Consider the following 23,211-nt stretch of genomic DNA (forward strand, 5'->3'; position numbering starts at 1 on the left):
GCTATTAGGAAAGAAGAACGGGTAAATAAACTGAGTGAGGAATAATGATGCAATATTGGAGACAAAGAAGATTAATAAAGCTTGGGTTGGGGCACACGATTCAAATTCTCATATAGACCACTTTACCACCACTACTACTGATACACTGATACGTTGATACACCACACAACAAACCAAGAGACTGAGAAGACACTGAAAATGCTGGCATGTGGCATGTAACAACAAGTAGTGCCTTGTACTAAAATACATAGCTTATAGAATACAGATGGATATTAATATGCCATAAAATAAAACACACCAAATTAAGCACATATGAGTTAACTCTCTCTAATCTCTATTAGGCAAATCATGGAACTAATTAATGAGCAAGATAAAGATACGTGCGCACGCGCACACACACATATATATAATATATATATAAGTCCCTCCTCCCCTTGATTGTATTGGATTGTATTGCTGAAGGTGTTTGTGAGACATGATGCATCATCCATGGATGTATGTAGCTAGCACTTGGGGAAAGGAGTGCCACAAGTCCTAGCAACTTTCCTGGCATTTGGGGTGTTGACAAACTTCTTGAGGTTGGGGTTGTTGAGATACTGGCAGAGGCAGGGCTTCTGTTGCTTGATCTTGGTGCAGCATATTGTGGATGGAGGAGTTGAAGAAGTTATTGCTCCTGCACAGGGACTTAGTTCTGTTGGGTTGCATGTTACTGCCATTGAAACATCTGCTTTGCCCAACAGCACCACAACCACAAGGTACAATGCAATTGCAATGTATGAATATGATGCCTTCATTTTCACTCAACTCTCTCAAAGCCACAGAGAAACAGAGAGACTTGCAACTATTAACTATGCTTGGCTTGGCTGAGTGGTGATGCATTTGGCTTGGCTTTCCTCCTCTATTTATAGAAGACAAAATATAATAGAAAAATAACCGCCCATTTGATTTTCTTTTTTCTTTTTCAAGTTACCCAGGAGTTTTTTTATTTTTTGGTAACAAGTCACCACCTAAGAGAAATTAGTTAAAGATAAATAAATCAGAGAGTGAAAAAGCCTTGGCTTTGGCCCATTTCCAAAAGGAGAACGTGAATAAATTGCTGCTGCTGCTTGATTCAATGATATGAGAGAGTCATTTCCAAATTAAAAAAACCTCAAAGGCCAGCTGCTTACTTCTTAGTGGAATGTGACATCCCGGATCGGCTCTGCCGTAGCACGACATTGTCCGTTTGGGGCCCCATATCCTCACGGTTTTGTTTTTGGGAACTCACGAGTAACTTCCCAGTGGATCACTCATTTTGGAATTGCTCTAGCAAGAACTCGCTTAACTTCGGAGTTCCTATGACTCCGAAGTCAGTGAGCTCCCCAAAGGCCTCGTGCTAGATGGAGGTGGGCATGTACATATAAGGCACATCACCCCCTCTCCATTGGTCAATGTGGGATGTTACATGGAAGCGGAACACATAATTCTCAAGTTGACCTTTTAACGCAATACACAATCAAGCACTCAAATTAGTAAAAGCTTAAGCTATTAGAAAAAAAAACAAAAACAAAAACAAAGAAATTGGCTGTATCTGTATGCCATATTATGATTCCACCTAATGGATGCTATTTGTTTGTTACCTCATAGTTAAAATCATAATTAACATTGGTGGCTGTATTAGCTACAAATTAAAGTTAATCATGGTTACTTAATGTGCATTATTAATTTAACGGTGCGTACCTACGTACATAGGTATGTACAAATGGAGTTTGAGTTTTTTCTTTGTGAGTAGCTCGGAGGTGATGATGCTCACAAATTTGGTGGAGTCCTTTGCCACTCATCATGATCCTTGTTCTTTGGTGGAGCTCAATCAATCAGAAGACATTTAGAAAACTCAAGAAGCCCTAGCTTGGTGCTGGCCTAATTAAAACCTTCTCAGCCTGCTTCATAACTCAAATCCATTTTTGGTTTTTTGTTCTTTTAAAATTCAGAGACATTGCAGATTATATAGATTATTGTTCTGAATTTAATTAATTTGATGGGCATGGGAATATCCAATATCTTTCTCATAAATTAATAACAAAGTCTTGTGCAGAAAGTAGACCAGACCCATCCCTATCCTATCCACACTGGTTAGGTTAATTAAGAAAACTAAACAATTTCATCTTCTTTTGGTTGCTAGTTATGAAATCATATGGTGCATGCTCTCCCACTTTAAAGTTTAAACCACTATGTGTGTGTGTGTGTATGTGCCTTTCGGTGATGTTGATTTGTAAAATTTTGGCAACTTTTTTATTTATTTATGAAATGCAGCCAGCCACATGTTCTCATCATTAATTTGACCTGCTGCCTGCACTTGGAATTTTGTGTAATCATGGTTATAATCACTAATCATCATCATCCATCCTTGTTAATTGTTATCCATAGTGCAACAAAATATGCAATTCTTTTTTGAGTTTCTTTCAAATGTATTATTCTTTGTCATCAATAATGCGCCTGTACTTGGAATTTGAGAGCTTCAACATGAATATGAATAGCTGTCTGTCCTCAGCATGATCATCATATTCTTAAGAAACATGACTCAATCAAACTAGGTCAGTTGAGTTACTTACTTGAACATGTTTGATTTGCTTTGTAAATTCATCCAACAAAACAGGTCATGAATCCAATTGCAAATTTCATTTAGAGGTTGTGACAAAGATGAAATATATATGATTAGATGACTGAGTTGGATGCGTTTGAATTTTGGATAAACGGATTAATAGTACCTAAAATGCAGACACGTATAAAATCTTTTTCCTTTGCAGGCGCTTCTTGTCTCTTGACTCTCTTCAACTTTCATTTTCAGCTGACATTTGCGACAAATTATCTCCAACTTCTTATCTCTCGGTACAAGACAAAGCAAATCTGTCCAATTTGTAAAAAGAAAGATCTCAATCTTCCCTTGCACATCACATGCATCTTATACTTTCCTAATCTACAATACCACATTTAATGTAATCTCTATAACCAATGTGACGTGATTTGTAAATATGATACAAATAATTTTGATGTTGTTGTTAACATGTAAATTGTTCATGCTACTGCAAAGTTACCCCAACTTTTTACCTTGTACTAGGGTTGTTATTATGCAGGCATGCATGCCAATCCCATCACTTTTGAGTGCATTGGTTTGGTTGTTTGTAGAATGCAGCAGAGTGATAGGTAATTATCAATGTCTTCATGAAAAAGGCTATACCAAATCGGCGTGAAACATGAATAATTATGAGTGAGGAGGGGTTAATGGCCCCATTCAAGGTCAAATTCTGAGTGCTTGATATCATTATGTGGTGTGGGCCATTGAAAATGAAATCATGCTAAAGTCATTCACTTGTTTAATCCAAATCCTCATGCTCCTCATGCTCACCTTTCTATTATTGCCTGCTTTAGTCAAGCGTTGAAGCATCACGGTCTGTCCTTGATACTTGAGTCTCACAATGATAAGCTCACAATCATAAATAAGCACCTTATAAAATTTTATTTTAGAAATAATACAATCTTGCATTCTGACTATATAAACAAGTAAATTTGTTTTTCTTCAATGAATCTAAATCTAGTACATAACATTAAACTTAAATTAATATATTTTGAGATGTGGTTTGGTTTAATCCTCTAAACTCTTGTTGTTTAGACTTGAAATGAATCAAAGAAAGGAAGTGTACCAATTTCGGTCGGTTGAAACATGCGTCATTATACCAACGTAAGCACAAACGCATAATAATGCAGATGAAATATTATTTTTCGAAAAGAAGTTGATCAGGCATGCATTTGGGAAGCATCATTGGCCATTGAATTGAAGTTCATGGCACATTGAGAGCCAAAGGACTGTTGGGTTTTTGTCTGTGGGAGAAATGGTGGTGGTGGTGGTACTGTAAGTCAAAACTCAATGATGCATTTTAAGTTTATCCAGAGTCAAAACTCTCAAGTGCTCTTTGAATGATTCATTTTCTTCAAGAATTTACTTTCCAACTGTCAAAAGTAACTAGTTATTAACTTATATGAGACCTCAATTGAACATCCTTGAGACCAGGATCAAATTATTCAAATATTTGAGGCATAAAGATTGCGCAAGGTACAACGGGACATGACACATGAAAGTTTCTCAAAAACAGGCAGGCATATAGGTTGCCTTACTGCTTACACAAATGAATGAGCTGATCAGCTAAGCTATCCTTTGCCATGCTGAATGCTATTCCCATCATCTACAAATTTCAAATGTTTCGCCTGAAAACACATCTATCATATCAAATTTTTAGCCCTTTCTGTCTTATTGAGCAGGAAACATGGTCAACAAACAACAGGATTTCAAAAGCTCCACTGCTCTAAGTTTCTTTTTCCCCCAACCAAAAAGACTGCTCAGAGTTCAAATGTTGACCAGACAGTTTGAGCCTTCATATCTGCAGATATTTCTGCATGTTTAGAGTAACAAAGGAGATGATAACAATGAATAATTCCTTAGTTGCATAAGAATTGGAAACAGAATCAGATTGTACCGTAAGCTTAAGACTTACCAAGCAATATTTTTCCAATGAAGAAATCCACCATTGCCTCTAGCATTTTTGAACGTATAAACGGCACCCGAAACTAGCCACAAGATAAAAAGCATAACTAAATTGCCCAACGGTAATCATAAATGAATGGAACGGAAAAATGCTTTGATGTTTCAATATATAAAAATAAACAACTCATTCAAATAGAGTTCAAAAGTTACAGACAGATCAGAATACCTTCATAACCCTCCCGAACTGGATCTTCCGAAAGCAGCAGGGGAGTATCTAGGTCAACAAACCTGTACAAGATATTAATGCTTAATGATGGATTAAGAAGTAGCAAGTGAACATAAATAAAATAAAGAGAAGTAACAAAACCAGCAGGATATGCAGACAGTTCTTCTTTTATACAAAGGATGGTAATACTTACTTAAAGCACCCAAGGCCAGCAGCAAGGTGGCCAGCAAAGCCCATGGCCAGTCTAGTCTCAACCATACCACCAATCATCAAAGTTAATCCCGATGACTTTGCCACCTCAATGATTTCCAGGGCCCCAACAACCCCAACTTTAGCAAGTTTAATGTTAACGACATCAGCTAGATTTTCTGCAACTATTTTCTTAACATCAACTAAACTTCGACAGCTCTCATCAGCTGCAACTGATACTCCATATTTGTCTCTCGCAATGCGACTAACATATCCAAGGCCTTCCCAATCATCTCTATGAACTGGTTGTTCAAAGAGAACAGGACTAACTCCCACCTCTGAAAGCAAAAAAGAACAAGAAAATATTTCAGTCGCTAGCTAGACATGGTAGTCAGAATAATGTAATGGGAGTACAGAAACTCATTTACAGAATTTGTAGGTTGAAAGATGGTGAGTGTGTGCATGAGCTTTTTCAATTTTTTCTACTTCTTGGGTGCTGGGAGGGGGAGTGGGAGGTTAAAGATGTTACTTTATCATACTGTTTCCAAACACACATTAGTTAAATTATTCATGTTAGTTATTCAGAGCACATCCGTAAAATTGCAACTTCGGTTTCTGTTTTCAGAATTTACCATATAATTTATCAAGAACTTGGATAGCTTCCTCGGAGGTATATCCTTCATTAGCATCCAAGATAAAATCGCAATCTGCGTGAACTGCACGTATAGCTAGAAGGACTTCTATGTCTGAAATCAGATTCTTTCCCACCTTAAGCTTTAAAGTCCTAAATCCTTGTTCACGATACTTTGAAGCCAATGTAGCAGCTTCACCAGGAGAAACAATTGGAATCTGCGCATATATAATTCAGTCCACTTTCCACTGAGTAAAGCTTATTTTGGGTATTCACATAGATAACTGTTTTCAACTGTCAGAACTACTCGAAGAAGAGCTTAACTGTTATATCAGTGGTTATGGTATTTGAAGCTCCACCAAACAGTCTCCATAAAGGGACACCAATACTCCTCGAAACTGCATCAATTAGTGCCATTTCAACTCCTGCCCTAACCTTCAATTGCAAGTACAGAGTAATAAGACCTCTCAAACCCTTGTAAGAATTGTATAAGATTCTTATGATCAGGATTGTTTTAATTGAAGAAACCCATTATTTTCTTGTTTGTAAGGTTTGTATCAGCACCATTAGAGGCACTGATCCCATACTGCCACTAAAGTAATAAGAATCTTTAAAGCTTTGTACTCATGGGACCAGTCCTTGTTATTGGAACAATATCCTCCAAATTGATCCAGTCTCCAAATAAATCTAGGAGATAGAATTAAAGAAAGTATGCAGAAGAGATCAATAATCCCTAGAATTGCCTGTTTATCGAACCAAAGAAATGCATAAAAGATGTAACTTTTTTCGTCCTTTCTTTTACTTTTTAAGTAAAATGCTGACTTGAGCAAACCAACTAAATTTGTTCTCAATACCAACTAAATTTAACAGCCAAGCTGTTCAATTTTCAATAGTAAAAACCCAATCAAAGTATAATACTCAAACACCAAACTAGCAAATAAACATATGAATAAAAGAGTAAACTTTCCCAATCATACTCACAGAAGCAAACTCATATCCAGGAAGAAGCCCACCAATCTCTCCCAAAAGCGAACCCAAGGTCTTCGCCGGACTGCGGAGTAAGAAGTCACAAACTTCCCTGGCCTTGACCATGGCTGTATGCTGATCCTCTGCAGTGACAAAAGGCAAGATTGGAGTTTCACCCCACCCCACACACCCGTTACTCAATTCAACCCTGATAGCCACATTCTCCACCTTGTCAAGCCTTGAAGTGGCAATCGTGAAAGGCGCTATCAAAGGCACATTCAGAGGCCTATTCTCCGCTCTCTGCACGTTTACTGTGAAAGTTTCCAACAAATTATTGAACCCAAAGGTGATGGGTGTGGCCAGAGCCATTCTTGGGCTGATCCTTGAAATGGGTCTTGCCCTTTTGGGGCTCTGAGTGGAACCAGCAGCAGAGCAGAGGAGCAGAGAGTGAGGTAGTAAGTGCAGAGAAATCCCAATTGATCCCATTTGGTGGCACTGAGAGTGGTCTTTACTCTTTGGCTGGTGATTTAGATTTTTGGGTTACAGGTTTTGGTAGCTCTGATTGGGTTGTGAGCAAGATTTGCAGACCTGCCAATGTTGTTCTTCCTGTTGCATAGAGCATAGCAGAGCAGTGTACGACTGGTGCCATTTTTTTTATTATTACTTCTATTATTAACTATTTCTTCAACAACTGTTTGTCCTTATTTCTTCGTGTGCCGTGCTGACTCGTTAACGTTAGAGGGTGCATATTTATTTATTTGGCACGATAACCTGGTGATATACATAACCCAATGGCGAACCCAGGTAGAAGATGAGTTAGTTTTGACTTTGACAACGATTTTTGCATGCCATTCTTAATTTCTTGGGTTGTGTTGTGTTGTCATATTGCTTAGAGTTACAGAATCAATGTATTTTTTTTTCTTTTCTACATAAAAGATCGATATGCTTCAAAATTTCAGAACGCATGGGAGGATGATGGATTACAACATATTTTCTTGTCTTCGGATTCTTCATTCTTTTTCTATTTTTGGCAAATAATAAGAACATGGATGGATCATTCTCTCCTCAGGTGGGTGTACCTTCGATGTGCCAAGAGGTTAATTAATCAACTAATTAATGTTTATGTTTGAAGTTGACGTGTTATATACACACACACACCATATTCTAGAAAAGTAAAAACAATAGTGAGTAGGTTAAAGTTGGCAAAAGGACAAACATGAATGGATGATTATGGGGCTGATCGACAAAGTGGTAGAACTTTGGCTGCTTTCTTGTTTTGCATAATGCTTTTTATCTCACTAAAAACAGCAGAAGCTACATTCAGAAAACGTTTCATTCAATCAATAAACAAAAGTAAATTATCACGATTTCAATGAAAAACATGGAGATAAGTGAATTAGGTTGTCTGAATTATTGTTGAGCCATTAACAAGTCACTGTGGTGAGAATAGTTTAAGGTAATGAAAGGAGACCTTAATTAAGAGAAGAGAACCCTTGACATTGGTTTTTGCTGTCACCTAGGCAGCTAGGCTATTATATATAATATGAATTGGGTAGAAAAGGATTGCAGAAGGCATAACCATGCGTTCAAGACAAGATCAAGTAGTGCTTTTTCCAATTGTAGCAAGCGGGCATGCAAAGCAATACCTTGAAACAAAGCCATTCCTTACTTTTATAGAAGCTTACTTTACCACCAAGCTTAGAACCCCTCCCTCCCTCCCTCCCTTTGTCATATATGATTGATGTGATCATATATAAGTACTAAGTAGGTGATGATACTATAATATCAACGATTCAATCACGGCATTAATTCATACAAATAATCGAGTTTGATTTACAACTTAGAATCCACCATGCCGGGGGTATATTCATCCGATTCTGATGACAATATTGGCGCAAGCCATGGGGCAAAGCTCTTTGGACGTGAAAGGCCAATTCATCATGTTCTTGGAGGTGGAAAAGGTAAAAGTGTATGTTATGTACGATACGATCAATCTTCATTTATATAATAAACTTGCATCAATCTCATTTGTGTTTCCTCAGCGAAGAAAATGTGTTTTGGATTTTGTCCAGAGCGCGCACCAGTTTTGATGCTGAATCCAGTTGCCCTGTTTTGGATTTGTCCAAATTGAGAACATGTCTCTTTAGCTATGATATATAATGTGCTAAGACCTTGACCTTGTTAATAGTAATTAATAAAACTTGCAGTTGCGGATGTGTTATTGTGGAGGAACAGAAATGTATCAGCTGCGCTTTTGATTGGGATGACGGTGATATGGTTTCTTTTCGAGGTAGTCGAGTACAATTTTGTGACCCTCGTCTGCCACCTCTCCATTACCACATTGCTTGTAATCTTCATATGGCGCACGGCTGCAGAATTGTTCAGATTGTAGGTCCTTCTCTTTCGCTAATTTTATTTTTCTATATTTATTTATTGAGTAATATTTGAATTAATTAATGTACAGGACACCTCCTACCATACCTGATATAATATTACATGAATCTACATTCAAAGAGTTGGCTTCCACAGTCCACAAAAGATGCAACCATTTCTTGTCAAAGCTTCTTGACAGTGCATGTGGAAGAGACCTACCATTCTTCTTCTTGGTACTTCAAGTTTGATCTAACCATTCACTACATTCACTCTCAACTCAACTTTTTCAATTAAGTTTGATCTCCCTTTCTCTTCTGATTTTCAGGCAATTATTTCTCTCTATATTTTGTCTGTGATTGGAACCTATTTCAGCTTTCTGAATCTTGTTTACTTGGGTAAGAAGTTGTTATATTTGTTTGTTATCATCCGTAGTATATATTCCATTACAATATTATTAAAGTGTACGTATGAGATTTATGGCTCTATCTCTTTTGTTTGATTGCAATTTGCATGCAAATTAAGGGTTCCTCGCCCTGGAAACACTGCCATTTGTGTATGAGCGATTTGAGGAGGACGTTGATCGCCTAGCTGGAAAAGTTAGCAGAGAGATAAAGAGATCGTACAGAAAGTTTGATTCTCAGTTTCTCAACAAAATTCCAAGAGGCCCAGTGAAAGAGAAAACCAGATGAAACTTTGAATGGCATTGGCATGGCGTGGAGTCTGGACTTGGAATCATAGTTTGTGTGCCAGAGTTGCACGCATATGTCAAATCATTATGTGAAGATATATTTGTGTAAATAACATTACCTTTATTGTATTATAATTGTATATATATAAAACTGTACAATATCATCAACATTGGTTCAACATAATTAATTACTTACTTGATGGCTTTGGCATATCTGAAATGGTTAGTTCCCATTCCCATTCTCTTGGTTGATCAACACATGTTTCTAAATCGAGTACCGTACGAAAAAGGTCAAACTTGCCATGACTAGTCCCAAATCGAGCAGATAAAATATTTATCAAGCTTGCATTGCATTTCATATATAGCTAGAAAGAAACACAACATAAAGCGGTATTGTATTGACACATTAAGTTAATTAGGTGTGGAGGAGCTCATAGCTAGCACAACAAGTCCAATATTGGGTATTGCATTCATTCTAAAACAAGAGTGTGTGTGTGACTAGATATATATACGACACTAAGGAAGAAGCCCTTTGCAGATTTCCATGAATGTATTTTTGTACAACAGAAGCCTCAGCCTCTCCTATATCTAGCTCGATCATGGTCCTGGAGCCAGCCAACCAGCTGCGATGCGGAGATAATTAAACAAAAAAACACAACAATTATATATACCTTTTTCGGGTTCAAATTCAACTTCAACTTACAGAAGCCAAAACCACAACACAAGTATTCTTTTAATATTCTGTAATGTACTAGTAAGTGGGTTCTCATAAAGGCAACGTTTCAGTTCAAATTCTTAATGGGAAACCATTATATATAGATTACTATACGTTTGGACTAGTAGTAGCCGTCCCAGGTCAAAATCTCAAAAAGGGTATATTTATCAATCTAGCTAATCATGGCGGCAAGTGCTTTGTCTTTGGAATTATATTTTTTTATAGGTCGAAGCGATTACAGTGAGTAGCACCTATCAAAAGCATTGTGAGATCATTTTATAGATTTTTTAAATATCAATCTAGCTAATCATGATGAATTAATAACTAGGATGATGCGTTGGGTTGTCAAATGAGTTTAAGGCTTTTGATAATGTTATTGAATAATGATGAAATGAAGCCTTATTGGAGGATATATGAGTTTGAGCCTAATTAAACTGGGATATTGGGCAGTTTGACTGTAGATCAAACAAGTAGTCATTGAGGAGGATGGATGATGATGGTCACATTGATATTTTTTTTCTCCAAAATTGGAACAACTAGAATCCAACTGATCGAATTTTTATTGTCTCTTTCCATATGGATGCTCTAGTTGGAATTTTTTACCATAGCCTACTCCACATTCCAATGGAGGAGAAATATTGAGGGAAGGAGGATACGAATACATAACCTCATAGCCTAAGAAAACTGCTTTTAAGCTTTTAACAACATGAGTTACAAGCTTATGGCGTAATATCTTAATCAAGAACCCTTGATATTGGTAGGAAAGGAAAGAAAAGGTAGGTTTGCAGTTGCAGTCTTGTAGAGGCATATCAATTATAATAACCACAACTGGTGGAATATTAATTAGAGTACTAGTCGTTCAAGACAAGATCAGATACTACTTACCAATTGTACCAACCGGGCATGCAAAGCAACTCTGAGATTAATTAAGCAAAGGCCCCCAAGTCATTCCTTACTTTATAGAAGCATAATTTGCCACCAAGCTTTGAAGTTAGAACCCCTCCCTCCCTCTCCTTCATATGAATCATATATTTATAGGTGATGATAATATAATATCAACTATTCAATTAGGGCATTAATTCATACAAATAATCAAGTTTAATAATATTTTAGAACGTATCCACCATGCCTTCCGATTCTACTAACGATGTTGTACAGTCTATCTTACTTGGAAGGCCAATAATAATTCATCGGCTTCTTGGAGGTGGAAAAGGTAACGTTCATAAATTTATATATAATTGCATCAATGTGAAAACTCCTAATTCATAATTAATCTCATTATTTGGCTTCCTCAAGTCTTGTGCTATATTATATATATATATATATATATATATATATCTTTTGTCACACACACACCAACCAACCAACCAGCGAAGAAAATGGGTTTTGGATTTAGTCCAGTTTTAACCAGAGTTTCCCTTTGTTCATATCAGAAATGTCCAAAGCAGGAAAATTTGTCCAAAGTAGACACATGTGTTTAATTATGATGTGCTGCTAGGAATGAATTGGCCTTAATTTGAATGACCTTGTAAGGTGAGTAATTAAATTTGCATGCAGTTGCGGATGTGTTACTGTGGAGGAACACAAGTGTATCCGCTGCGCTTTTGATTGGGATGACGGTGATATGGTTTATTTTCGGGGTAGTCGAGTACAACTGGGTGATCCTCCTCTACCACCTCTCCATTACCACACTGCTCATAATCTTCATATTACAATTTGTCAAAAATTTTTTGGAGGTTATCTTCATATCGGCGATTATTCCATCCTTTCGAAATAACGTACGTCCTGATCATGATCTTACATTCGAAGAGTTTTTTTCTGATATCCGTAAATTATTCAACTACCTTCACAATGCATTTGGAAGAGACCTACCATTCTTCTTGTTGGTATACCCTTGTTGAAGTTAAATTTTTCAACTAATTAATTTCCCTTTAAAATTAGGTCATTTGAAGTATGTATACAGTGCTAAAGACCCATCTCCCTCTACTGATTTATTTTCAGGCAATTATTTTTCTCTATATGTTGCCTGTGATTGGAACCTATCTCAGCTCTCTGAATCTTCTGTACTTGGGTATGCATACGTAAGAAATTATTTGCTATATGTATATATATCATCATCATCATCCATCGTATTATTAATGTGTATGCTATTTATGACTCTTCTCTTTTCCAAATTAAGGGTTCATCTACTTGGGAATACTACTGCCACTTCTGTTTGAGCGATTTGAGGATGACGTTACTCGCCTTGGTATCAAAATTGCCCAAGAGTCGTTTGCCTTGAACACATGAAATCATTATGTGAAGATTTGTGTAAATAAAAAGACAACCTACCAATAAATATAATATATAATATATGTATTGTATTATTAATTGTACAACAAACTCAACCTTGGTTCTTCATTAATTACTTGATCGCTTTAGCATATGTGAAATGGTTGGTTCCAATTCATTCCCATTATCTTGGTTTGATCAACGTACATATATTTCCGATTCATTCCCAAATCGAGCATCAAGCTTGCATTGCATAAAGCCAAATGAGATTACTGCATGCGTTTGGACTGGTTGTAACCGTCCCAGGTCAAAATCTCAGAAAGGGTATATTTATCAATCTTTCTACTACTCTTAAAAATTATTATTCTACATTATTGCAAGATGATTCCCTTCCCCTGCCTTTCCCCTGGAAGTGGTGAGAGCACAGACAGTGCACAACAACAAACAACGATTTGGCTGTCACTCTCCCTAGTGGCAATTTAACTGTCATAATAGCTTCCTTCCTCCTCGTCCTCGTCGTCCTCCTCCTATATAGATAATATATAAAATATATATTAATATATATCATGATTGATGACAAGGACGGAAGAGTGGGATGTGAATGCAACCCCAACAACCCATCACAATTTGTAGTGGCTGTGTTGACCTCCCACTCATCTTCATGTCAAACTCTGCTTTGCCTTCCAGTTTTAGTACCGCAACAAACAGAGAATCACGTAAAGCCCAAAAGTAGACACACACAAAGATCCCACTAACAAAAATCATTCTAGCTGGAACATTATTGACTTTTAGAACAACAATATAATTAACAAAGAAGCCTATATATAATGCCAATAGGGTGCTACCACTTTCATTCAGGGACTTAATTAAATCTACACAGAGAGAGAGAGTGATTAGATGGTGAGAGTATGGAGAGAGATTGGTAGTGTGGATGGTGGTGTCGCCACTGCCAATTGGTTAGTGTTTTGGGCAGCTTTGGTCAGCCTCTGTCTTGTCTCAGCCATAGTTTTCTCCTGTGCAGATGGTGTGTCTTCCAAAGAGAAGAACACAGCAGGTGACACAAAGCTTTATGGCGGCGGTTGCGCTGCCGAGTGTGGTGCAGCATGTGGTGCATGAAGCAAGCTCTAAGAGTAAGGAGACAGAGAGACTTACTTAATTACACAAATCCTCAAAATGAATATGATGAGGTTTATTGCAAATTCCAAAACTAATTAGACAAACATTAGATTTCACTTCCCATTCAACTATTATTTGTATCAATCATTTGACTAATTATATGCTGTGGTTGATTATGCCATTGTAACACATTTCCTCCAAGAATTGTAAAAGTGGAGGAGCACCTTGATTCATCTATCTAAGAATTTCAAAGCTACATGTTCTCTCTCTTTTTCTTCTTTTCATTTTCATATCTGATGTGCGTGTGCCTTTCATAACCACACACTAAGGAGGTGCGCCTTCGCTGCTAACACTAATCCAGCAATGAATGATGAAGAATATGAATATGCACATTATTGCAACAATAAGGCATATTTTTTTAAATTAAATTAAGTAAGAAAGACTAAAATTATGGTGGGGTTGGGGTACATCTTCCATAACAACAATGCATCGATGGCTACAGGACATGTGTTATCCAAAAAAGATTTCATTATGTGTTTGTTTGTTCATGGTCCAGAATGAAAATGGAACTCCAGGTTAAGCAGTTATAAAAACAAAACGTGCAAGAGAAGGTACAACAACGTCAAGATGGCCGAGTTGGTCTAAGGCGCCAGTTTCAGGTACTGGTCCGAAAGGGCATGGGTTCGAATCCCATTCTTGACAATATATATATTTTTTTTTTTTGGGGGTTGATCGAACGCATGAACTTATTCCTTATCATTGTTTTAAGTTGTAGTGTGACAGTTGTGCCAAATCTCTCTCCTATTGCAAGTTGAAATTGAAATTACTGGTGGAACACAAAGGTTTCTGATCCAATTTTCTTTTACTGTCATCACTATCTATGAGACCAACCCATTCAAAAGGTCAGTTTTTATGCTACCCAAACTTTTAATGCCTGTTAAAATCTCCATACACCACGATGCAAACCATGACAGGGAAAGGGGGTTGATGAAGCAAAGTGTAGAGGAAGTTTTCCTCCACATAGTGCAAAAGCTAGATATGAGTACAAAATGTTTTACATCACATTCAAAATCAGAAGACAAGCAATAATGGAACCTGTATATAATTTTTCCGATAACTGAAACAGAGGAATATATTAAAACCAGGTTCTAGTTCAAGGTTTTGTTTGCTGCAGACTTCTTATGTTGCCAAGGAGCTTTCAAAGTTGTGGAGCATGTGCTATGAGCCTTACCAGGCAGAATATCCAAGTCAATGTCAGAAAATGAAGAATAGGATGCATAAACTCTCTTCTCTGATCCACAAGCACAGTGCCTTGCATGCTGCGCGGCATGCCATCCGACCTTGCACGGAACTTTGATGCAACACCAGACAACGGCTAATGGGCACGAAATGCACAGCAAGCAGGCACTGCAGAGAAACTCCGTGGCTTTCTCACACCATTTAGATTTTCTCCCTTGAGAAGAAATGTAACTAGAAACAGAACAAGAATTGGAAGGTCTTGCAATATCCATATTGCTTCATCTGATTTGTTTCTCCCTCATATTAAGGACCAGTTTTCTGTCCACCGTTCTCTTTATGCTGCTGCAGTGCGTGTTAGATAGTTCAATCTTTTTAAGTCGATCCATATATTGCGACCTTTGATGCTGTATATGTGGCTATAAACATTGGTGAGCTATCTTCCTTGGAAAGCTTGCTGCTATTGTTTGTAAGGTTATCAACTTGCTGTTCGGTATTTTTTTTCTTTTCTACTTTCTGTACATGTTTTTCACTTTTTATCCTCTTCCTAGACCACTTATGCCCGAGACGCCTTTCGCAATGCTAGATTCGTCAAGGACCAACTATGCCTTGGATTATCCTAAAAAGAACGGGGGAAAATAAAGGGCAACTGCCTCAGCAAAAAGAAAAGGCAAAACCCTTCACAAGCCTATGATGTTTCACCAGACTATCAAAGCAATCACCCTTTAACTTTTTCAAGTATTTATAAGTCCACCGTCCCTATTCACTTGAAAGAATCAGATTCAAAGCATTGAATCATCAGTTTGCTTGGTTGCAAAGCATAATTCAAAATCTTAAGGTGACCTGTTCACTGCATTTCAGATTAGTGCATGCAACCCACTATTGTCAATTTCGCTTGGACAGAGCTTTTTGTAACCAGTAAAACCTGGAAACCAACACACGGAGAAAAAACTTGGAAGAATTCTTCATCTCTGGATGAAATAAGTTGAAAAGGCAGCGAGAATATTGGCTAAACAAATGTTCATAGCAGACTTGAGAGCAAATTTGGGTCTCTAACAAGTAGTTGCATTGATTAAATAACATCAATATAGCGTTAATGATCTTGTTAGTTATAACACCTCATCAAGCATAACTTAAACTAATACATTGAAAGATCTCACTCAGCCAAAAAGATCTTCAAAGGCATAGCACATGAACTTCAGAACAACAAGGCTCCAAATGAAATTTTCACGGGGTATAAGGTAAAGACAATTGGCTGCCAACATTAGCAACTAGAAAAAGCTACCAATGCAATGCATACATGAAATATGCATTGGGAGTATATTTTCTATTGCAAATAATTATCTTGCAGTGAGGGTTAACCAATTTAAACAGCCGAATGTCCTGAAAATGTCATGCCCGACCTGGAAACTTATTTTTCAACAGGCTGCCGGAAATCAAAATCTCAAGCAGGCACTGTGCTCTTTCCTTGCAATCCCATGGTCTTGTTACGCAGCCTCTCCATGAATGCAGGATTTGCTCTTAATCTCTCCTTGACATATGAAACTCGAGCATCCTCAGCCAGTTTGTTAGCTTTCCCAGCTTCCTCGATGAGGGAAAGAAGAGTCCTAAGGCAATCCTTTCTATTTTCTTCTCGGTGTTCAAACCTTCACAAGAGAGAGAGAGAGAGAGAGAGAGAGAGAGAGAGGGAGAGGGAGAGAGATTAGTTTCCTTTGCAAAGAAAACAAAACATAAATTACAAAAAACAAACGTTTCAATCTCTATAAGATGTTGTAATGAAAGGAAGAATGTGCAGTACTATATGTTGATATATTGATTACTTCTTTCACTCTAATTACATCAACTCGGGTGGATAAACTTTGTTTCCTATTTAAATAAGACATCTTAGATGTATAAACTGAGGTCGACTAAGTTACTGCACATAACAATTTTCAAGCACTTCCAAGACAAGTGAAATATTCAAGGTCCGAGCAAGACATAACAAAAGAATCTTCTCATACATTCTGCAGGGACTATAACTAATATTTTCTTTTTGTGCTACAGGAATATGGGAAGGAGGGAAGAAAAGATAGTGCAACATTCAAGGTTGTGGACTAGATGTCTCCAACTCAAAAGAGATTCGGGAAACGCTAGTTCAGTTTTAGTAATAAAATGCAGAATCATCAATATCATATAGGGCATATAAGAATAGAAACTCTGAAATTTAAACAACTACTAACCAGCCTAAGTACTTCAAATAATAATAAAATTAATAACAGAGAAAGGGGGCAAGCCGTTGACCTACCTCTCACTAGTAATTGTAAGCTCATCTTTCCCTGGATTGTACCGCTTTCCAACCAATTCTCTGAGCCGACGGAATTGATGCTTTGAAAGCCCAAGTTCTTTCACTGTGACAGACAGTTTCACTTTTCTATTCTTGGGATGCCACGCATCACCGCCAGGAGCAAAGACTACCCGTGTTTGCCACCTAAGGATTGGCCCTTCACCTGGAGGGTCATCTAGATCCTTTTTCTCGTCCGGTACAGCAGTCTCGTCAAATTTCGGGGGGCCATCGGCTTCCATCTTCTGCACATATTCCATGACAATCTCATCCTCAAACTCCTTAAACAACTTGTAAGCTTCTTCAGGCTCAAGTTCCCCTCTTTCACACATATCCCCTAGGTCATTGAACTTCTCTTCAACCTTCCTTTTCATGTCATCTGGAGAAGACAATTGCATTACAGATTATTAGAAAAATACCAGTTTGAATCAAAACATGCAACTTCCATGACATTGAACCAATTTGATACTATACCTGTCTGTGTGAGAAACAAAGAAAATACTTGACAACTAAAGATTGGGCGCTCAGAAAATTAGACTTTGGGAAACATCTAGCCATGTAATGACAAAAGACAACTACTTCAATAATGTCAAAATAGATAAAAATGATTTATTTTAACAGTGCGGGCAGAGACGTCGAAACATACAGAAAGGTTAACACACAAACACAGAATTTCAAATAGGGAAGTGTTCTGGGTAGAAAACAGAGCATCGTACAAAATGGAGTAACTAGAAATGTATACCTGGCAGTAGCTTATCCCAGCTAAGCATATCCTCAAGAATTGCCTCACACTCTTTCGTATCCTTCATAATCCCATGATGAATTGCATCCTCAACAATATCATTCCACTTATTCTCATCCATGTTGTAGTACTCATCTTTTACCATCCTGTTCATGACTATATCCCTTGCGTTATACAAGTTATCAATCTCTTCATCCGTGTCATGCATTTCCTCAAAATCTGATTCAAACTCTTGGTCCTTAACATTATCCAGCGGCTTCATTTGCAGTTCATCTATCAGCTCATCATCTGTTTCCTCATGCTTCTCAGCCAATTTCCTCTGCAGAATCGCTTCTAGGATTGCCGGAAGCGCCTCCTCATCACCCTTGAAGTATTTCTCTATCCGCACTTTCAGCTCTATTAAACCAAAAGGAAAATTAGAAAGAAAATAGCAAAACTGAAATCGTTGTTATCTCTACAAATTTGAAAGGGAAATAATAAACTGAAAATAATTAGGACGCAATAGAAGAAGAAGAAGAAAAATCCCAAATATCACTTGAAATTTAACAACTTTGTCCCCCCCTCACACCAAACCTGAAATCTTATTAGCCAAAACATTCAAATAGTCTCATTTCCTTTATGAACATTACGGACCGGAAACCCAAAATTCGAAAATATTAAAATTTCAAGTTTATTTTATATCTCCTTTCATTCTCCCAGCACTCAAACAGAGGTCATTCTCTCAGTACTCAAACAGACAGAGGGTCAAGCTTGAAGGTAATTGAAAACTTGAAATCACCTTTGTTATTGATGTCCTGGACTTCAACGGGGGCATCTTTCTTGTTGGTTGGGATCACCCTCGAATCAGCAGACGGATTGGAGCTTCCAGCGGAAGAGTCGTCTTCGGACGAGAAAAGCCTGAGTAGGGACCGAGTCGAAGCGGCGAGTGGGACGAGTGAGGAGCTAGGATTAGGGTTGCAGGTTGGAAGGGAGAGAAGGCGATTGCGAGCGTAGAGAGAGACATTATTCAATAGAGCACGTCTCATGGTTCTCTAATTCACTCTCTAGGGTTTATTAAAGGTTCAGTTTTTGGGTTTCAGAAGGGGTTTTATGCTTTGCCTGCTTGCTGTCATTTCGGGTGCTTCAAAATGTTGTCTTTTTTCATTTTTGGGTCGAACTGCAAAGGTGCGGGTTATTTATTTATTTATATTTATTTATTAGTTTTTTGAATATTTATTAATCTATCTTTCTTCCATGATAAGTTGGTAAGTGCAAATAATTAATTACCATTCCAGAAACAGAGTCTTGTATTCATCCAAATGAACCAAAAGTATTGAAGTGAAGTTGATCATCATCTTCCAGTGTTAAGAAACATTGAAGTGAAGTTGCAGCAGCTGTGAGTAGGTGTTGGGTTGAAGTGAGATGCTGCAACAGTAGAGCGAACAAAAAGCTCTCTCTCAGCAGTTTTACAAGTCGTCCTCACTCGGTTTTTATTCTTTCATCTTGAGAGAGTTGTTAAGAAACACTGATTCACTAAAACAGAGCTAATGCAATCAGAACCAGAGATGGTCGCTCTCCCGAATCCAAGAGAAAAAGCCTCGTTAAAATGGCTACAAACTTTGGCTACAAGGCAACTGTTGTAGAGGCTGACAAGAACATGTCAAAAATTGCTCAAGTTGTGAATTCTACTCATCTGTTAATGGGAGTTCAGGGAGATGCTGGCCTCGCCAACATTCATCCTTTTCCTTCCTGAAAATGCAATTTTAATCCAAATACTCCCAACTGGAGGGTTCGAATCGATCATTCGCACACTACTATTTCGGAGAGCATTTAAAGGTATGAATAAAGTAATTTTGGAATATACAGTAAGCAAAGAGGAGCACGCTAATAATTGACCCTCTTCATTCTTCACACTAAATCAAGAACGAGAATGGGAAACATTCAAGTCGGCTTTTCTGAATGCACAGCACACACAACAAAATGCTAAGCTTAACGTCAATGGGTTTAGGGTCACTTTCTTCTGCATTAGTAAAGCCCTTGAACTTCTTCCACCCACCCACCACCACATGAAGGAAACATCCGCATCCACAAACACATGAACAAACAGACAAGGCATGAACTGAATAACTTTTCGTTCGTGCAATTGAATAAGTTTTGCTTACATTTATACCGTTTCTAACAGCGTTGAGGGGTGTAGGACTGGCTGACTATCTAGATAGAAATTAACTGCTTCTATTTGAAACTAGAGAGCTTGTTTGTTACAAGGCCTGTGAGCTCTGCACAATGTTTTTTATGTTTTTGAAGTAATCTCCGTGTTTGTTTTAGCGAAATAGCGTGGATTTGGCTTTCATCACCGATCACTGTCAGAGCCTTCATCAAAATCAGATTTAGTCTCTTGTTCGTCATCTATGTCACTCAGTGGCTCCTCCTGCCTCTTCCCGGGAATTTCTTCCATGAGCTTTTTATCATCCTCTTCATGCTTCCCCGTCAACTTCCTCTTCAAAATTGCTTCAAAGATTGATGGTATGGCCTCCTCATCCCCTCGAAAATACTTGTCAATTTGCATTTTCAGCTCTGAAACCAAAACATACAAACATCACATTGCAGATTCAAAATCATAAACCCCCCAAATAATCAAAATCAACCCCTCAACCCTAACAATCCCACAAATCAACAAATTCCAACTGTTTTGGAAGCCATGCCAATGCCATGAATGATGCATACTGCAAGTGATCAAAACACAAAGCAATAAACAGCAGCTGAACTGAATCAAACAGGATGCAGTTGTCATTTTTTTCCCAAACCAATTTTCATAGAAAAATGCAGATAACAAGTTCTGAGCAACCAAGAAGAGCCTGCAACCGACCGAAACCCCAAATTTATATTTCTTACAACATTTTCATACCTTCGTTACCGACATCCTCCTCTTGGTTGTGCGATGAAGACTCAGTCGAGTAGAAGCGAAGTCTGGGCCGAGTCGAAGCAGCGAGTGGAGCGAGTTGGGATCCCGGATTGTAGCAGGAAGGAGAGAGAAGACGAGTACGAGCGTAGAGACACAGATTTCTAAGCTGAAGTCGTTTCATCGTTTTTCTTCCTAGGGTTTTTGCTTCTTTTGGCTCTGCGCGCGTAGGGTTTAAACGGGTAAATGCTGATTTTATCGGCGGATTGAACCCAGGCCCAAATTAAGTGGGAGTGGGAAAGGAGAGTTGGGTCATGATATTGGGCTTATGTTTCTTATTTGTAGGTAAAATTGGGCACATATTCCATTTTTCTCAACACATACACCTCATTTGTAGCGCGTATATTTTCCGAGTCCAAATCCTATGTCCCCAAAATGTATGCGCCCTCTTTGTTCCCAAAAAATTCTCAACTCTCGAGTCTTTATCACGATTAAAAAAAAAAAAAAAAGTCTATGCGAATTTTCTAGTTTAATATCTTGTAATGAATATGGCATGAGCTCACTATCATCTATTTTAATTCACATGACAAAGACATCATCTTAATATTAAAAGGTAGTGAGGGACATTAAGCAGGAATTATCAATTATTCGGGAATTAGCAACAACAAAATGTATAGGATGATGCATGTTCAATCTACATGCGTAATAAGCAATTGTCTATGATAATCATTCTCTTAGAAGTGAATTAGATAGTTAACAAATTTTTATTGTTTTCTAATTGAACTAGCAACTACACCACAATTTAAATGGTTTATAATAAATAAATAAATAATTCATTAATATAGATATGCGCGTAATCACCAATCAAAAAAGCAAAGCAAGCAGTGATGTGATGTGATGAGATGAGTGAGGAGGACTGTGCTTTTTCTCTTCCTTAAAAGCCGATTACTACTTTGACAATTGACTTTTCTTTGCTTCTACTCTTGTCTTGTGCTTTTGTTTTAGTATTATTTACTTTACTCTGCTCAGCAAGCAAACCCCACCGTTTTTCAATGTGGAAAAATAATATAATGCAAGATATTTAATATATTTTTTATTTTATTTCTAAAAAGTGTTTGAATTTGCTGAATGGGAATGGTTTGCAAGCAATTACACAAATAAGTAGAAGTTTTTTGCTTAAAATATTCTACTTTTCTTAAGACAGATCGTGAAAGAAGATAGGATTGTCACAATTTTTATGTATAATCATGATTAAATAAAGACAGAAGAATGATTATTATTATTTTAATCTCCTTTTCAAATTGCAAGGAATAACTGTGAAAAGCTTAATATTGTCTGTCCCAAACCAAAGGCAAAATAATGAAAGCAAAACCTTTAACCCGTAATTTGTGGCGAAATGCTTGACAAATGGTAAGCCTCATTTCATTGCTTTTTCATTTGCAATTGTATAATCAGCACTGTTGAGTTGATGAATGCAAACAAAAATAAAAACCAGGAAAATTAGACAGACAGACAGACGCCTTGAATTGTTTTAGAATGCCAGCCAGACAATGCCAATAAAAATCAATGACCATATTGACTAATTAATTAATTTAATTAAGATATTGCAGCAACAGAGGATGAAAAATTAAAGACATTAGAGAATTTGCAATAGACTTTCTAAACTATTGTATTTATAAATTATAACCGGTGAACTCACGGTCTGAACTTTTAATTCCAAGATTCATTAGAAATTATTAAAAAGAAAAAAGAGAATGGACTTAAATATTGCTTAGGGATCCCTCCACAGTCCACTCAACATTCTTTCTAATAAATAAATGCAAGTACATGGCTCCTGGGCAGCGATGAAAACTGTGATAAGTGATAAGTGCAGTTAAAGCAAATCCAGTTGGGAAGAGAAGTTTTGACGACCCAGAATTATAATAGACTATTTCAATAGAATGCTCTTTTGGGATGTAGAAAGTTGAAGGCATATTAAGATCTCATTCTCATTGGTTGGCTTACTTGATTGATTTGGTTGCTTTGTTTTGCTTGCTTCCTCAGTCCCTCCTGTCAGAATGTTCTACTTGTACACATACTTATTTTCAATGTTGATTCAATAATACACATGTTATGTTATTGGTGTCTCTTTTCTTTTGATCCTTGAAGAAGCTGTCAACCAACCATCCCATGGATGACCTCTCTACCTCTTCAGTGACACATTTCATTAGCCACTCCTAGTGTGGAAGTTTGAATCATTTTCTTTTTTCATGGAAGAGCCATTTTAAAGTACATAAAACAGCACTATAATTTACATGTAAATGTAATGGAAAGCAACAAAAAGAAAAAAAAAAGAAAAGAA

At 37.3% G+C, this 23,211-nt stretch overlaps 6 protein-coding genes and 1 non-coding gene across 8 annotated transcripts; 3 read left to right on the forward strand and 4 right to left on the reverse strand.

Annotated features, from left to right (window-relative positions):
• LOC18777220 (non-specific lipid-transfer protein 2) lies at nucleotides 59-886 on the reverse strand. The gene has a single exon (XM_007211053.2). It carries the CDS (start codon nucleotides 792-794, stop codon nucleotides 504-506), a length of 291 nt encoding a protein of 96 aa, XP_007211115.2. The 5' UTR covers nucleotides 795-886; the 3' UTR covers nucleotides 59-503.
• LOC18777923 (L-Ala-D/L-amino acid epimerase) lies at nucleotides 4,008-7,200 on the reverse strand. Of its 2 annotated transcripts, none has more exons than XM_020564516.1 (7): nucleotides 6,547-7,200; nucleotides 5,890-6,000; nucleotides 5,567-5,783; nucleotides 4,939-5,272; nucleotides 4,746-4,807; nucleotides 4,530-4,602; nucleotides 4,008-4,415 (listed from the first exon to the last, which is right to left on the reverse strand). In XM_020564516.1, coding segments are annotated over exons 1-7 (1,269 nt in total). In that variant the 5' UTR covers nucleotides 7,018-7,200; the 3' UTR covers nucleotides 4,008-4,414. The 2 variants fall into 2 exon arrangements, with proteins under 2 accessions (XP_020420105.1, XP_007209171.2); XM_007209109.2 differs by having other exon boundaries at nucleotides 4,008-4,427; nucleotides 6,547-7,199.
• LOC18776045 (reticulon-like protein B9) lies at nucleotides 8,144-9,788 on the forward strand. The gene is made up of 5 exons (XM_007208951.2): nucleotides 8,144-8,492; nucleotides 8,739-8,919; nucleotides 8,996-9,137; nucleotides 9,230-9,299; nucleotides 9,427-9,788. The coding sequence occupies exons 1-5, from the start codon at nucleotides 8,384-8,386 to the stop codon at nucleotides 9,591-9,593; spliced, it is 669 nt and encodes a 222-aa protein (XP_007209013.1). The 5' UTR covers nucleotides 8,144-8,383; the 3' UTR covers nucleotides 9,594-9,788.
• On the forward strand, nucleotides 11,392-12,693 carry LOC18775889 (reticulon-like protein B9). Its single transcript, XM_020564546.1, has 4 exons — nucleotides 11,392-11,520; nucleotides 11,865-12,085; nucleotides 12,309-12,378; nucleotides 12,487-12,693. The coding sequence occupies exons 1-4, from the start codon at nucleotides 11,433-11,435 to the stop codon at nucleotides 12,594-12,596; spliced, it is 489 nt and encodes a 162-aa protein (XP_020420135.1). The 5' UTR covers nucleotides 11,392-11,432; the 3' UTR covers nucleotides 12,597-12,693.
• TRNAL-CAG lies at nucleotides 14,316-14,396 on the forward strand. Its single transcript has one exon. It is a non-coding gene; the product is annotated as a tRNA-Leu (tRNA).
• LOC18777742 lies at nucleotides 15,963-19,153 on the reverse strand. Its single transcript, XM_007209117.2, has 4 exons — nucleotides 18,771-19,153; nucleotides 17,993-18,388; nucleotides 17,215-17,629; nucleotides 15,963-16,576 (listed from the first exon to the last, which is right to left on the reverse strand). Exons 1-4 carry the CDS (start codon nucleotides 19,015-19,017, stop codon nucleotides 16,375-16,377), a joined length of 1,260 nt encoding a protein of 419 aa, XP_007209179.1. The 5' UTR covers nucleotides 19,018-19,153; the 3' UTR covers nucleotides 15,963-16,374.
• On the reverse strand, nucleotides 19,860-21,396 carry LOC18776052. Its single transcript, XM_007208876.2, has 2 exons — nucleotides 20,877-21,396; nucleotides 19,860-20,545 (listed from the first exon to the last, which is right to left on the reverse strand). The coding sequence occupies exons 1-2, from the start codon at nucleotides 21,052-21,054 to the stop codon at nucleotides 20,322-20,324; spliced, it is 402 nt and encodes a 133-aa protein (XP_007208938.1). The 5' UTR covers nucleotides 21,055-21,396; the 3' UTR covers nucleotides 19,860-20,321.

Source organism: Prunus persica, chromosome G5, assembly GCF_000346465.2.
Source record: "Prunus persica cultivar Lovell chromosome G5, Prunus_persica_NCBIv2, whole genome shotgun sequence".
NCBI classification, from domain to species: Eukaryota; Viridiplantae; Streptophyta; class Magnoliopsida; order Rosales; family Rosaceae; genus Prunus; species Prunus persica.